The sequence below is a fragment of the Fonsecaea erecta genome, assembly GCF_001651985.1.
Source record: "Fonsecaea erecta strain CBS 125763 chromosome Unknown Scaff5, whole genome shotgun sequence".
Classification (NCBI taxonomy): Eukaryota; Fungi; Ascomycota; class Eurotiomycetes; order Chaetothyriales; family Herpotrichiellaceae; genus Fonsecaea; species Fonsecaea erecta.
Window position 1 is genome coordinate 2,067,317 of NW_017387248.1, and position 13,868 is coordinate 2,081,184.

Consider the following 13,868-nt stretch of genomic DNA (forward strand, 5'->3'; position numbering starts at 1 on the left):
CTATCAGAGTGAGCAACGCCCGACGTCGCTCTTGAAGCCTGTCCATTGCAGCCCTCCGATTTGGACACCGGAGGATCTCCAGCAGCCCCAGAGGCAGGAAGAGGATGTGAGACTACTTTCGTAGGAATCTATGATGCTCTGCCTGTCATCGGTAGGTCTAATATTAGCGCCCGAGTATGGTCATATCTTCAGGTCGGCTAGGGCTAAAGCTCTCCTAAATAGGAGTCTCAGGCTCTCAAAGGCTTTCATCTCCCGTGCAGATCGTAGAACTACAACCAGCCGACTGTTGGTCGGCGACTCGAGGGAGCAGCGGTCCAGAGCGACAGCGAGATTTCCCAGAATTATAAATTGGCTAAAACTTTGATAGAGGGCGAAGTCAGTATGCTCACAATCAGTGAGCTAGGAGAACGTGGCGGAGGAGTATAAACTGACCAGGCTCGAAGGGGTTCGGTAACGTCGTCACGGGGCCGGTGAAGTCGGTGAGGTCTGAGGGTCGATCAATGTGTGGCCTCCTCTGAATACCTCGCTTGGCGACCTCATGATGTCGTTTTCACAAATGCCTCTTCGCCTTCTAAGTTCAACTTTCTGTCTCGCTTCTTCACAGTCGTTTCACCGCTGCGTTAGTCTCTGAAACCCACAACACGCAGAGACAACTCAGCTCAATATCCAGCTTACATCTCTGTATACTCGAAAGCTTCAACATAATGCCTATAATGGGGCGGGAGAGAATCGATAAATTGGAACCAGGCACCAAGTTCTACCTTGGGGAAGATTCGCGGGGTGGTCTCAAAATCCGTCGTGTCAACAACAGCGAACCCGAGCTCACGGGAACTGTATCAGACTCACTCTGCATGGCAATCACTTTAACGGAGCTCTGTTGTGAGCTCGGATACGGAAAGGTAGCTAAAAATCTTCGAATTCCGGTATGTGACTTGCTGACACTGTACGCTAGGTCTACCAGTATTCTGGCGTCGACCCTGAAGAGAATCATGTTAAAAATTGGGGGCCGGGTGCTTACGCCGCCTTCGCTCGCCTTCCTGACCTCATCTACGTCCCACAAATGTGGTCCGAAGCAGACAAGGAGGCGTGGAGGGCATTGACTCCTGAGCAACTCGCGGTGTTGCTGAATGCCAGGACGAGTGATGCTGAAGATAAAGGGCCGTTTCTCCCTATTGCACTCGAGTTTCGATCGACTGAGCTGGATAGTGTTTGCCTCCGAGGCACCACTACTGCTGCTGCCACCATCGCTGTCCTACCGCAACCATATGTGGGGGAGACCGATAAGATGCGCAACGCGCTGGGGGCAAGAGTTCTTCAAAGATCGTCGGATGGGAAGGTCGTCGACTCTTGGTTCCTCGGTAGCCGTGAGAGCGTTGCGCGCTTTGCAGTGCCTGGTGGAGTGGGGATCATCAACGCGCTGGACTGCATGTTTTGGGGAGATACGGACTGGGCGTTGTGCCGACATGACGAGCCGAGGAAGCTACTCCGTCAAGCCCAAAGAGCAGCCGTCAGCCTAGGAAACTCTTGCATGTTTGCACCTGCTGGAGACGATGCCGAATCGAACGACGACGAGGATGAAGAGAAGGTGTGAAGGAACGGCGGAAGGTCTATTCATGGCTTCCTGCAGAGGTGCACTGCATATCTCCAGTATGCTTCAGCTCCCACATTCCACTGGACATCTTGCTTCTCTACTCATGAGCTATTCGACTATCTTGCTCAGCTATTTGGTCTGTCTTGAGCAGAAGCTAGGTAGAGAAATTCAGAAGCTCAGACACTCCGTCTGAACCAGGAGTACGAAACTTTCAAACACGTAAGAGAGATTACTTTGTATCAATTTCCTCAGTCAACAAGCTCTATCAACACGAGGCACTACATAATCATAGGAGTAAAACTGTTTGATACGCTCGTTGGCAGCGCTCAAACGATGGCAATCTCCTCTGCATTAGGCTCTGGTGCTAGAAGATCTTCCGCAAGGCCGTCGGCCATCGCCAGCAGACGTTCATTCCAAAGTACTTCTTGCTCGAACAGCGGAGTTGGTGAATGTTCTTCATCTTGCACCGCTTCGTCTGAACCGTCCCTGAGAAAACTTACTGCTGTCGGATCTGTAAGCATGGGCCGTGCGGGCGGTGGATATATATAACACTATATATACACACACAATAGTTTTCGGTACAGGCACCGAGAGGACTACTGGTGGACCTACTAAGAGAATACAACTGTGAGCTGTTCAGGCCCTAGTTATGTCCCTGGGCCAGCCACCGACAACCTCTGTCTGCCCTGAACCCTTAGCCCTCACCTTGCCACAACTCTTTCCCCATACGGAGGTCTGTACAACGATGACGCGCGTCACAAGCGTGGTGTTTGGAATGCGAATGAAGGCCCACAGCCAGGAACCGGACACTAGCTGAGAAGGGAGCCTCTCTCGGTGGCAGAGCTACGTTGGCTGATTGTTGGATCGAGGGTGGCCGTGAGTTCAGGGCGAATCCGATGATTCTGTCGGACGATGATGACGTCCAAGGCGCCGCCGAGGCTCCGGAGCAGAATGCTCATCCTGACACCGACCCAACTTCAGGCAACTCAATTCCAGAAGAAATGGTGATGCTGGAAGTTATACGCCTACGGGTGAGGTTGATCACCCTCGGAGCAGGAGAGTCCCAAGAATCCAATCGCGGGCACCTCTCTCCCAGGTAGAGTTACGTGGGCTGATTGTCATATTGAGAGTGGCTGTGAGTTCCCACAAGGTTGAAATTACCTAGATAACAGCGGCGCTCTGTCTTTCCCTTGGTTGCTCGATGGCCTTCAGCAAATCGAAATATCGCTTGATTACCACGGCTCACAAGTCTTTCATGGGGGAGTTTAATGCTCTGTCTTGTTGGGTATGCCGGTCATCTGCTCCGCCAGCACATCTGCCGCCAGCGCCGGCCTGTCCGCAACTGCTTTCCCTGCTGTGGTGCCTGCATCAACAGGCATGATCAGGCCCGTGATCCATCGGGCCTCCTTGCTACATAAGAACAGAATGGCTAAAGGGGAGGAGTCAGCATCAGATGCCCCAAACCGCGGAAGGAGAAAAGGAATACCGTATCCCACGTCCCATCCAGTCCCCTCTTGTTTCAGCATATTCTGGTTTATTCTTGCCTGTCTCAAATCATCGGACATCCCGCGGCTCCTCACCATCTTTGTTGCCCGAGAGTTAGTATTGTCACTGGGAATGGGTTCTGTAAGGGAATGTGTTTCGAGCAACGCAAAGAGATCGTCGGGAGAAAAGAGGACGGAAAGCACCAAGAACAAGAACTCAACAACAGCCAAACCAAAACTGACCGGAGTGTACACCATGCCAGGACACACACAGTTGACCCTAATGTTCTCCGTCCCATGTTGCGCCGCCATCGCTCTCGTCATCTGAATAATAGCGCCCTTGCTCGTGGGATACAACAGGCTCGGATTACCACCTAACAAGCCCGACACCGAGGAGACGTTGACGATGGCGCCACGGCCGATCTTGCGCATCTCGGGGACCACATGGCGCACCATCAGGACCATGCTGGTGACGTTGATGCGCATGTCACGCTCCCAAGCGGCAAGGTCTAGGGTTGTAGCATCTCCCATGGCACCGCCAACACCAACAACATTGACCAGGATAGTCACTGTGCCGAACAGCTCGACGGTCTTGGCCACGGCCTCCTTGCATGATGACTCGTCTGTGGCGTCCGCGCGGATGACCGCTGAGATGCCACCCTCTGCATCGATCATGCGCTTAGTCTCCTCAGCCCAAGACACATTAATGTCCAGGAGGGCGACTTTGGCGCCTTGCCGGGCGAGAAGGATGGCTGTTGCACGACCGTTGCCAATTTCGCCTACACATGTATTCAGTCCAGGAGTGAAAGGAGGTATGGGCTGCAAGTGGCCTTACCAGCCATGCGCGAGCCTGCGCCAGAGACGATGGCGACTTCGCCGTCAAAGCGGAAGGGCTGGTGGGGGGTGTTCGAAGCCATTGTTCTTTCAGGATTCGGTGCTTCTCATGGGATATTACAACTGGTATCAAACGTGGTCAGCGGACACTCTCGTGTCAGGAACTATTCCAACACTCAAGCTTCCTATGGACCTCTTCGTGTGGGTTTCTGAAGCCTTCGACGTTCTCGACATCGCCAGAATACATGACCGGGCATTATATCTTGTCTTAAAGCCTCCCATCTCGGTTACGGCCGACGTCCGTTTGCGGGGGCAGTGGTTCGAAAGCTTGTATGAGGTACTTTTGATGAGTTCTCGTCCCGTGATTGGGTAACCGGCGCGTTGACCGGCTTGGAGAAGACTGCATCGTTGGAGAAGGGGTGAGACGGCGAGGCATCCGAGGCTGGAATAGCCGTCGGAAGAATTGCGTGATCGCTCAATCACACAAGCAAAAAGACGGACATCTACCGCAACGCTATCGCTCTGGAAAAGTACGCGGGGAGAAGCAACTCGACATCATCAGAATCATGGCGGACAAAGAAGGCTATCTCGCGAAACCGTCAGGCGAGTGCTGCTTGAAAGGCTCCCTTCACGAAGGTGAGCCGAGAGGGCGCACCGAGACCGTGGCCGGCATTGAGACATATATCTCAACTCCCCAGGGCAAGAACAACGGCAACATCGTCCTTTACTTCCCTGATGTGTGGGGATTCTTCAACAACGGATTCCTGGTGATGGATGGACTCGCGGATGCCGGCTACACATGTATAGGATTGGATTATTTCCGGGGAGTGGGTTTACCCTTCGCTTCGCGGTCTTCTGTTGCTGATATGGATATGTAGGACCCGGTGTGGAAACACCGCAAGGGCCGCGATGACCCTGCGCCAGGTTTCGATTATGAGGCTTGGAAGAAGAAGCACATCGCATTCGCAGACGAGGCAGTGCCGGGTTGGGTCGAAGCTGTCAAGGCTAAGTTTGGCACGCCAACGACCAAATTTGCGTGCGTGGGGTATGTCTGTTCCTAGCCATATCAGAATTCTCTGGGTCCTGACCACTCGCTGCGCCAGGTACTGTTTCGGGGCTCCATATGTCTGCAACGAGCTGGCTAGGGACATCTGCACTGCAGGCGCCTTCGCCCACCCGGCGTTCTTGAAGGAGACACATTTCCGACAGCTCAAAAGTGAGAAAAGCTGGGCTTCTTCTGTGACTGATTGACTGACGTTCCTCCTCGAGAACCCCTGTTTCTGTCTTGCGCCGAGACCGACCACACATTCGGGACTGACGCACGCAACGAGGCCATCAAGATCCTCCAGGAAGACAAAAAGCCATACAACTTGCAGCTATTCTCTGGGGTGGAACATGGGTTTGCGCTTCGTTGTAACCTGGACAATCCCTATGAACGTATGTTAAGCATCCATTTCAACAGCGTGTTGGGCTTTCGAGGTGGGCGTGGCTGACACACTGGACAGGCTATGCTAAGGAAGAGAGCCTAAGAGCCATCGCCAAATGGTTCGATTTCTGGCTGACACAGTAAGAGCAACTCGCGATGGACGGGAATGGGGCGGTCGACAATGCACGTTTTTGGATGCCGGCATCGACTCCAACTACCCTTGGTCATGGGCGAGTGTCTGTTCTGTATGCAGTTCCTCCTGCCATTTATGGTGCACTTCAACTGTTCTTTCTCAGTCCAAGATTCGTGATATTTGCGTGACGCAGGCAGGAAAGACTGGTTAACAGGTAGAGGTCGTCGATGTGGCTTCTGGGCTTCGACCACGACAGCAGCTTTCGAAATTGCGAGATATCTTGTTGTCTTGGACTTTGGCTGTCGATCGAGGCAAGCCTCTTTTAAGTGAACAGGGATATCCCTAACTTGATGAGGCTGTTTCTTTGCTGTCACCATTTACCGGCACCCAGGATGAATGGCAGCGTGGCCCCTGCTGAACCTGCGAATACGACACACTTGGCGGACCCTTTGACTGACCAGGTGTGACAAATGCTTGTCTTTGAGATCTCCTTCGACGATATTCTCAGTCTGAAGACATGACCTCACGGACTGTCAGTAAAGGGTCAAATGCTCTTGGACGAACGACCACAATGCAGATACTCGGATCGTCAGGGGCCCTAGAGCGCTTTTGTCTATGGCGACCACTGGAGAGGCGAACAAAAGCATTGACCCAAAATCATCCGCTCCGTGCGCCTCGCTCCGAGTCTCAAGAGTTTCGCTTCGGCCGTCTAGTAGACCAGCCACGGTATATTCCTGGCTTGTGTGAGCTGAAAAGCCGTGAGTTCGAGCTCATAGACTTTCACCCTTCCCCTTGCAGCCCTACGGCGCATAGGCGGGGTCCCGATAGGGTACTGAGGGACAATCCGCACCAATCGGAAGCTCAGTAGATGCGAGCCCCTGAGTGCCAAGCCTCCCCCGACACCTCCTGATGTTCCACCTTCTCCCGCTGTCTTGGTCACCCCAGACTTCGGAGTTGGTTTCATGTTGAACGCCTGGCACAGCGAACGACGTCCAAGGTTTCGGTAAATGTGTATAGGTACCAAGAACTTCCAAGCTTCCCCAAACACCTCTTGGACAGCTTCCACCCAACGCAGGGGATGAAAAGACTTTTTGCCAATGCTTGCAGACGTCGCATTGCTGCCCTTTAACTGGCCCCGGGACAGCGCTGATCGCTGAGGCTGAAGCACGACATGTTGCAGACTCAGCATGCCGTTGTTATTTGGGTGCCGACCAGCCAAAGTTGGCGTGGCTGGCGCTTTCATCGTGGTCGAGTATGAGGGGTATAAAGAATTGTCCTTCTCCCTGCATTCTGTCTGGACTTGTCCTGTGGCTTCAAATCCATCTCGAAATCACCATATTTTCCGACCGAGTGCCATCATTTGCATCTAGCCAGCCGCCATATCTATCAAAACATATTCGACTGCAACAATGGCACCTTCACCCTTTGAGATCAAAGGCCCTCTTCCTCCCCCAAGCTCAAATTACTACAAGCCGCCTTCACCACCTGGCTTCCCATACTCGCAGTCATTCGAGGCCCCGTTCTTCATGGATGAGAAGACCAAATACATGCCCCCAAGGTCACAGGCGCCTCCGCCGTCATTCCAGGACGCCACCATGGTGTCTATCCCCGCGGACATGTTCGATCGGATGTTCTTGCAGGTCCAGAACCAGGATCCCATCGGAGCGAGAAGCCCCAAGCAGACATTCGGCAATCCGACGCCACTCTCTATTGTCGGCTTCTTACTCTGCCTGAGTCCGCTGAGCTGTGACCTGATGGGCTGGCGAGGGGCGGGTGGAAATGGCGCGGCGTCAGTGTAAGTTTTGTTCATCCCCTCCCCAACCTCTTCTCCCCACTCCAGCGAAATAAAATATAATCTGACTGGGTCTCTGTGACAGTGGAGCGTATTTCTTCATCGGCGGCGTCCTCATGCTCCTGGGCGGCTTCCTCGAATGGGTCGCGGGTAACACGTTCCCGTTCGTGGTGTTCGCCTCGTTCGGCGGCTTCTGGTTCTCGTACGGGGCCACACTGCTCCCCTTCTTCAACGCCTTCGGCGCCTACTCGCCCGACCCGAAAGACGTGGCGGCCGGGCTGGAGAGCAAGGGCTTCAACGCGTCGTTCGGCTTCTTCATGATCTTCATGGCCGTGCTGTGTCTCATCTACCTCGTCTGCGCGCTACGGACGAACCTGGTCTTCGTCATCATCTTCGCCGGCCTGTTCTGGGGGTTTACACTGCTGACGACGACGTTCTGGCTGATCGCCGACGGGGGCAGCGGTGCGGGTACGACGCTGTACATTGCCGGCGCGAGCTTGGGTGTGAGCTGCATGGCTGGCTGGTATCTCCTTCTGGCGCTGCTGCTGAGAGCGGTGGAATTTCCTATCACGCTACCGCTGGTAGATCTAAGCGGGTGGCTCCAGTGGAGGACCTAGATTCAAACCCCTAACTTCTTGACCGCTCGCTGTGCCGAAGGGTCTCTGTTTTTTTTTTTAAGCATTTTGGTTGTAACTCCACGATGAATACGCATTTTATTCCACCTTCATAACTTATGTACAGAGCTTCTGTATCTGGTTCTCTTGCTCATACCGGGTCAACATTGCAGGTGCCCTGTATCAAAAGTGGACGTCTAATCCTTTTGATTGAGGACCCACGCTTCGGCCGCCTCTTGTATGGTGTGACAGAGACCATGCTTGTCCTCCATCAAACATTGGCGCTGTCACAACTTGCGGACGAGAGGGGACGGCAGTTTAATTTCCACCAAGGAGGCGGCTCAGATATTCCCAAGTTGCGTGATCACGGCCAAAAGTGCAAAGATCACTGGTGTTCGTCAAGTCAGCATCCTACCGGGCAAAATTTCTGGGGATGAGAATCCACTTACACGCCGACGTCGTGATGATATACGTGGCAATGACCCACGCGGCCTCTGCGACGGCGACGTCGTCAACGTCTCCGTGGTCAGCGTACATGTACGAGAAGCCCACGGCCAAGCTCAGCACAATGGGCACGACACCCCAGTAGACGACCTTGAAGACGGACCAGCGTAGCCGCAGCTCCAGCGCCAGCGTGCCGTCCTGCGGGTTCTTGGAGCTGTTGTTGAAGTGCTGGTGGATCCAGAGCAGCCAGCGACCCTCGTAGTCGACTGGGTGTGTGTTGTAGCTCCGCCAGAGCTCGGCCAGCGCGCTCTCGGTCTCGCTGTCCAGCTCCACCTCTTTGTGGTAGCCCTTGCCGGGGTCGCACTGGTAGATGCCGAAGCCTGAGACTTCTTTCAAAGACACCACCCTCCGTATGGGGTTTCTGAGGTATCGGTGAGCTTTGCGGATCTGCTTGAATAGTCCGTCGATCTCCATGACACGTCGCAAGGTCTCCTTGGGTGCGATCTCGTCGGCCATGATCCCGACGACCACGTAATAGTAGTCGAGGTGCCACGGGTGCGCAATGCGCGGGATCGTGCGCTTGGGTTCCTTCGCGGCCTTCTGGTTCTCGACCGCGGCCGTGGTACTGCTGTTATCTTGGCTGAAGGTGTCATTCGCCTCTTCGTCTGGTGCGTCTGGCTGCCCGCTTTTGGAGAGGCCAAGTCTTTGCCGTGCCTGTGGTAGCAGGTCATGCATCCAACTCGTTTCCGACTTCCCCCAGCCCTGGTCGACGGGGAATAGGTCAGCACCCCACACAGACAATGGCATACATCTCCACCACATATGTTTCCTAGGGAAATACTCACCAGGCGAACATTGTGCATGGCGGTGTCGATCCCGGTCTCGGAGGTCTTGAAGCTGACGTCCTTGACCACACTGAAGCCGAAGAGTCGGAACGTCGACCGGTACGAGTAGGACCGACGCATGGACCTGGCACAGTCCGGGAGGTCTTTTTCCTCGTTCCGGTTCCACGCAAACCACGACAGCGCCGCCGAGCTAAAGCCGTCGAACCGGACCTTGGGCGGGCGCATCACCACCGGTGGCGGCTCGAGGCGGATTGATTTCGACGACCTCGACATTTGCGGGCTGAGCCTGCTGTCCAGGTACTCCGATTTTCCCTTGCTATACTGGCGAGGGGGTACCTCTGTGACGAGGTCTTGTTCGTACGACTCATCGGCGGCTGAGGCGAAGCGTAGAGTCGGAGCAGGAGTGGTGGCTTCGAGTTGTCCATCCTGTTGAGTTTTGGATATGCCGGCAGGTTCCTCCATGATTTCAGCCATCATCTGTTGTTCATTCGTTTGCGAAACCGTGGAACAGTTATGATCTTAGCCCTTGTGTCCAATCTCCAGCCTTACCGGTGCTCACGGGGCTCTGCCGCCGTTCACATCTAGGATCTGGATATACTGACGACACGCAATGCATAGGGCGGTGGTCATCGACGTGATCAACGGGAAGCTCTTTATCGTGATATTGGAAAGTCGAATCTTGTCCGCCTCCTGTGCCGCCACGAGTTGGACGCCTTATCGACTAGAGTGTGACTAGTGATTCCTTCGGCTGTTACTAAGCGCGTTTCGAACACGTCTGTTACACGTCGGCGGTGCTATTCGTAGGCATAACCGGGCAGCGGCACGGGCCTTTTCTGAACCCTGGAAGTGATTAAGATGAATATACAAGGTTGACGGATATGACCTGAAGATAATATACCAAGTATGCGGCTTATAATCGCAATAGAATACCGTCCATACTTTCTCTATATTAATGATCCTGATCGATACGAGGAATTAAAGGGGCTCTTAGGCTGCTCCTGAAACCTTCAGCCGCCCGCATTCGAACGTTCATAGGCGTGACAATGAAGTGGCCCTTTTCCAGGGATATGGTGGTCCTGATCATATTTTCAGTTTCCCTTGACCTCGAATGACACTGATCTATTTCAATAGAGGAGCGGTACGGCGTCCGGATCAGAGCCAGAAGACTCCGATAAGTCGAGCCGAGATCCTCCTACGCCTCCCGATATTCGACGCTTCCTTGATGGTCGAGATAAGTATTATCCAAGCACGCTTGACCGGGCGTGGATGGAATGGACCAGTCAAAGGAGGCTGTTGGCAGAAGGGAGCTTCTTGGAAGATCTGTCACCGGCTACGGCAGCAGAGATGCCTGTCGTAACCTGTGCCAACCTCGACGGCGATATGATAGGCAAGGTATGACGCTTTTCTTCCGCTTTCCTTCTGCGACTTAACCTGCCCTAAACAACCACTTTCTATCTCTTGTCCAGGTTGTGGATGCAACTTAAATACGCAAAGATCACTTTTCGACGCTTGAAAGGCTATACCACTGTGCAAAAGATTCTCAAATCAAGTCATGTTCCCGTCGAGAGTGCCAGAAAAACAAAGCACAGCTGACAAGGAACTTTCGCGGTCCAGTCTGGTGCGTCGCCTTTTTCGACTGGATGATCCAGTGGATTTCCTGCCATCTTACGGCTCTCGCACACTATCACCAGCATGGCTGGCCCCAGGTGAAAATCAATCTTTCTCTAGCTGTCTTACGGTGCCTCGAGGGTCCGAGATCAGATGAGAAATGGAACCATTTGAACTCTTATGTGCTACCAGACAGAACGACCTATGATCTGGTCGAATGGATTTATAGAGTCGACGTCGACTACAGTCCAGATCGTGAGCGAGTGTCGACTTTGGTCGCTGCACACTCGTCGACCTTCTGGTGCCCCGATGAAGTATACGAAGAAGACATCAAAGGCGCCATTCGCAAGGCTGAACGGTTGGGAATATGCAAGTACCGGTTGTTCAATCTGATTTCATGTTGCGCTCGAGGAGATCAAGACCTGCCAGCTCTACTGGTCATGATTGATGATACACAAGCCGCTACAGCCAGTTGTTTTCGACATCAAGAGGACTTTGCCTTGAGAGATCTACCCGCCGTTGTGAGTTTTGCAGACTCGTCAGGGGCAATCAACCATGAAAGTTGCACCGCTGATCATTGTGAATTTGCTTTACTCGATAACACTCGAGTTGCTCAGAAGCATAAATGCGGAGAGTCAAACATCCCTTCTTGCCCTCTGATCCAATTTCCTCAGACACCTCTGCAGACGGCCGATCGACTGGTCTGGAAGTCCGTTGAATTGTCGACAGCGTCCCGTGGGGCACCTAGTCTGACCAACGGCGAATATATCGCCATATCACATGTCTGGTCTGACGGAACTGGCGCAGGCACAAAAGGGCCAGGGGCGGTAAACAGTTGCCTCTTCCAATACTTTTCTGAAGTCGCCAAAGCACTGCACTGCGAGGGCGTTTGGTGGGACACCATCTCAATCCCTCCAGATCCGAAACTGCGTGCAAAAGCTCTCCGTAACATGCAAATCAACTTCAGTTCAGCCAAGCACACGGTCGTCCATGATGAATACCTGGTTAACTTTCCCTGGAAAGACGACGGCACTCCCTGTCTGGCTCTCGTACTGAGCCCCTGGTTCACACGGGGTTGGACAGCCGTTGAGCTCATATCATCTCGGAGCATCAAAGTATTGTTCAAGGACCCCAACAACGACCGGGCGCCGTTGATCAAAGACTTGCGGAAAGACATCCTGGCCTCCCGGTTTCACCATACTCTAGGTCACAGAACAGCAACCAGAATCATCCGCAGGTTGCAGCAGACCAACGTCGAGCCTCGTTCAATGCGCAACTTGATGCAAAATCTCAAATCGCGAAACAACTCGTGGCCGAGAGATCGCATTGTGGTGGCAAGCTTACTTGCTGGGGTGAAGCCAGACCTGGACGCCGTCAACATGGAGGGCCGTGTGATGCAGCAAATTATCACGTCGTATCCCCAAGTCGATGCAAGCGTCTTGATTCACGGTTCACCAACCATCGTCGACCATGGCCCGCTCTCCTGGTGTCCTTTGAATTTGTTTTCTGGATCCACTCCAATCCTTCCACAGAATGGCACGTGGGAGGCACTCAGGCTCGACATTGACAAGGGCAGCGGCTCATTGACGGGTAGATTTTGGGCGCGGACTCTGCCATCGCTGCGTCAAAACAACATCGAACCCTTCTCAATGCACAGCGCTTCCCAGCGCAAAATCATGTTGGCTCTCCAGCATCCGGGCGAATATCTGGTTCTGACATGTTATCGACGACAGAGGTTGTGTTTGGTTATCAAACCGACTCGACTATCACGGGTTGACGATGCTGGGAGGAAATTCATCGAATGTGACTGGGTCGGCGTCGCTTTGATGGATATTTCCTACGATCCAGAGGGCTGGTTTCCGAATGTTAAGGTACAAATAGGCGCTACATCGGGGCCACCAGAACTCGGCCTCAAAGCTGAAGATGTCCTGGACATCTACCATGGACAGGAGCGGCCATCGACCCAACAAGGCGACTATTTCTCCCTAGAGCCTATACACGAGGGGTATGAGTGGAGCATCCAGCATCAGAGATGGGAGAAGCACGGAGCACCGTACCTGGGCCTTTCCACAATGCATTGATTCAATCTCAAGCCGGACTGCGTTGGACCTCCCTATGAGCCGCCAGGTAGAAGGCAAGCAGGTTCAGCACATGCTGGGTTTCAAGCGTAAGGATTGGCCCTTCCCTCTCCCGAACTGTGCTGGGAGATGAAATCTCGAAGACCTCTTCTGAATTGGTCTAGGCACGAACGCTTCGTCGCAGCGGCCTCGGAGTGGCTCCCGAGACTATCTTGCTACGCTGCGCCGAGCCGCTGCCTCGAACCATTTCCTGCGACGTGGTTACCCAGCAGCCTGAGATACGTCCAGAAGGTGAATGGGTCCCCAATCTGATGCCGTGTTCTTCTTTACTTCCAGCCACATTCTCGCTTGCCGGCACAGCCGACTCCGTCAGGGACATCTCCCTCAATGATGGAAAGGCTCGCTGATTAGTTGGTCTACTGCGCATTTTGTGCGGCGGCAGCCCAGGGTGTGGTCGCCCTGACTGACAACAATGCAGACCAGGGCGTGAGCAAGTCACGGGTCGAGGGCAGCTCCAGGACGGGGCTATACCACAGAGGAGCCTGCCACGTCAACCGCAGGGCTCCAAGTCGAAAATTTATCGCCAATCCAGAGCACCAATGGGACCCAGTAAGCACTAACCGAGAGCACCCCATCGAGCCTATGAAAACCATGACCGGGTCATTTGGACACCAGAACACCATATTCCGACCAAAGAGGCAATGATAGGGTGACAGCAATCTCTTTGCCCTACAGATATGTGCGCCTCGTTTCCGAATGTGCCATCCTGGGGGAGGAGGATCCAGTCCAATCAGTATCGAACATCCTACACATTAATATGTCCTACAGTTTTCTCACCTGAATCCTCAATAACACGAGCCATGTATTCAGGACACCGTCCACTGGGGATACAGCATATCCGTCGCTGTAAGAGACGACATGCCGAATGAATGAATGCTCCAGGACACAGATCTTCTAGCGTCACTGCTCGCGAACCAACTATCACGACAGTCACGACGGTACAGCGGGCTCTCTGGAAT

At 53.6% G+C, this 13,868-nt stretch overlaps 6 protein-coding genes across 6 annotated transcripts; 4 read left to right on the plus strand and 2 right to left on the minus strand.

Moving 5' to 3' along the window:
• Positions 1 to 704: 704 nt before the first annotated feature.
• AYL99_06808 (hypothetical protein) lies at positions 705 to 1,591 on the plus strand (the record flags this gene model as incomplete). The annotated part of the gene is made up of 2 exons (XM_018838317.1): positions 705 to 899; positions 953 to 1,591. The coding sequence occupies 2 exons, from the start codon at positions 705 to 707 to the stop codon at positions 1,589 to 1,591; spliced, it is 834 nt and encodes a 277-aa protein (XP_018692877.1).
• A 1,265-nt stretch (positions 1,592 to 2,856) lies between these two features.
• On the minus strand, positions 2,857 to 3,992 carry AYL99_06809 (hypothetical protein; the record flags this gene model as incomplete). Its single annotated transcript, XM_018838318.1, has 3 exons — positions 2,857 to 3,020; positions 3,078 to 3,854; positions 3,911 to 3,992. The coding sequence occupies 3 exons, from the start codon at positions 3,990 to 3,992 to the stop codon at positions 2,857 to 2,859; spliced, it is 1,023 nt and encodes a 340-aa protein (XP_018692878.1).
• Positions 3,993 to 4,475: 483 nt separating this feature from the next.
• AYL99_06810 (hypothetical protein) lies at positions 4,476 to 5,479 on the plus strand (the record flags this gene model as incomplete). The annotated part of the gene is made up of 5 exons (XM_018838319.1): positions 4,476 to 4,736; positions 4,788 to 4,954; positions 5,013 to 5,125; positions 5,179 to 5,346; positions 5,415 to 5,479. 5 exons carry the CDS (start codon positions 4,476 to 4,478, stop codon positions 5,477 to 5,479), a joined length of 774 nt encoding a protein of 257 aa, XP_018692879.1.
• Positions 5,480 to 6,877: 1,398 nt separating this feature from the next.
• AYL99_06811 (hypothetical protein) lies at positions 6,878 to 7,877 on the plus strand (the record flags this gene model as incomplete). Its single annotated transcript, XM_018838320.1, has 2 exons — positions 6,878 to 7,263; positions 7,346 to 7,877. 2 exons carry the CDS (start codon positions 6,878 to 6,880, stop codon positions 7,875 to 7,877), a joined length of 918 nt encoding a protein of 305 aa, XP_018692880.1.
• Positions 7,878 to 8,215: 338 nt separating this feature from the next.
• On the minus strand, positions 8,216 to 9,625 carry AYL99_06812 (hypothetical protein; the record flags this gene model as incomplete). Its single annotated transcript, XM_018838321.1, has 3 exons — positions 8,216 to 8,262; positions 8,324 to 9,080; positions 9,164 to 9,625. 3 exons carry the CDS (start codon positions 9,623 to 9,625, stop codon positions 8,216 to 8,218), a joined length of 1,266 nt encoding a protein of 421 aa, XP_018692881.1.
• Positions 9,626 to 10,803: 1,178 nt separating this feature from the next.
• On the plus strand, positions 10,804 to 12,852 carry AYL99_06813 (hypothetical protein; the record flags this gene model as incomplete). Its single annotated transcript, XM_018838322.1, has 1 exon — positions 10,804 to 12,852. The coding sequence occupies one exon, from the start codon at positions 10,804 to 10,806 to the stop codon at positions 12,850 to 12,852; it is 2,049 nt and encodes a 682-aa protein (XP_018692882.1).
• Positions 12,853 to 13,868: the final 1,016 nt, after the last annotated feature.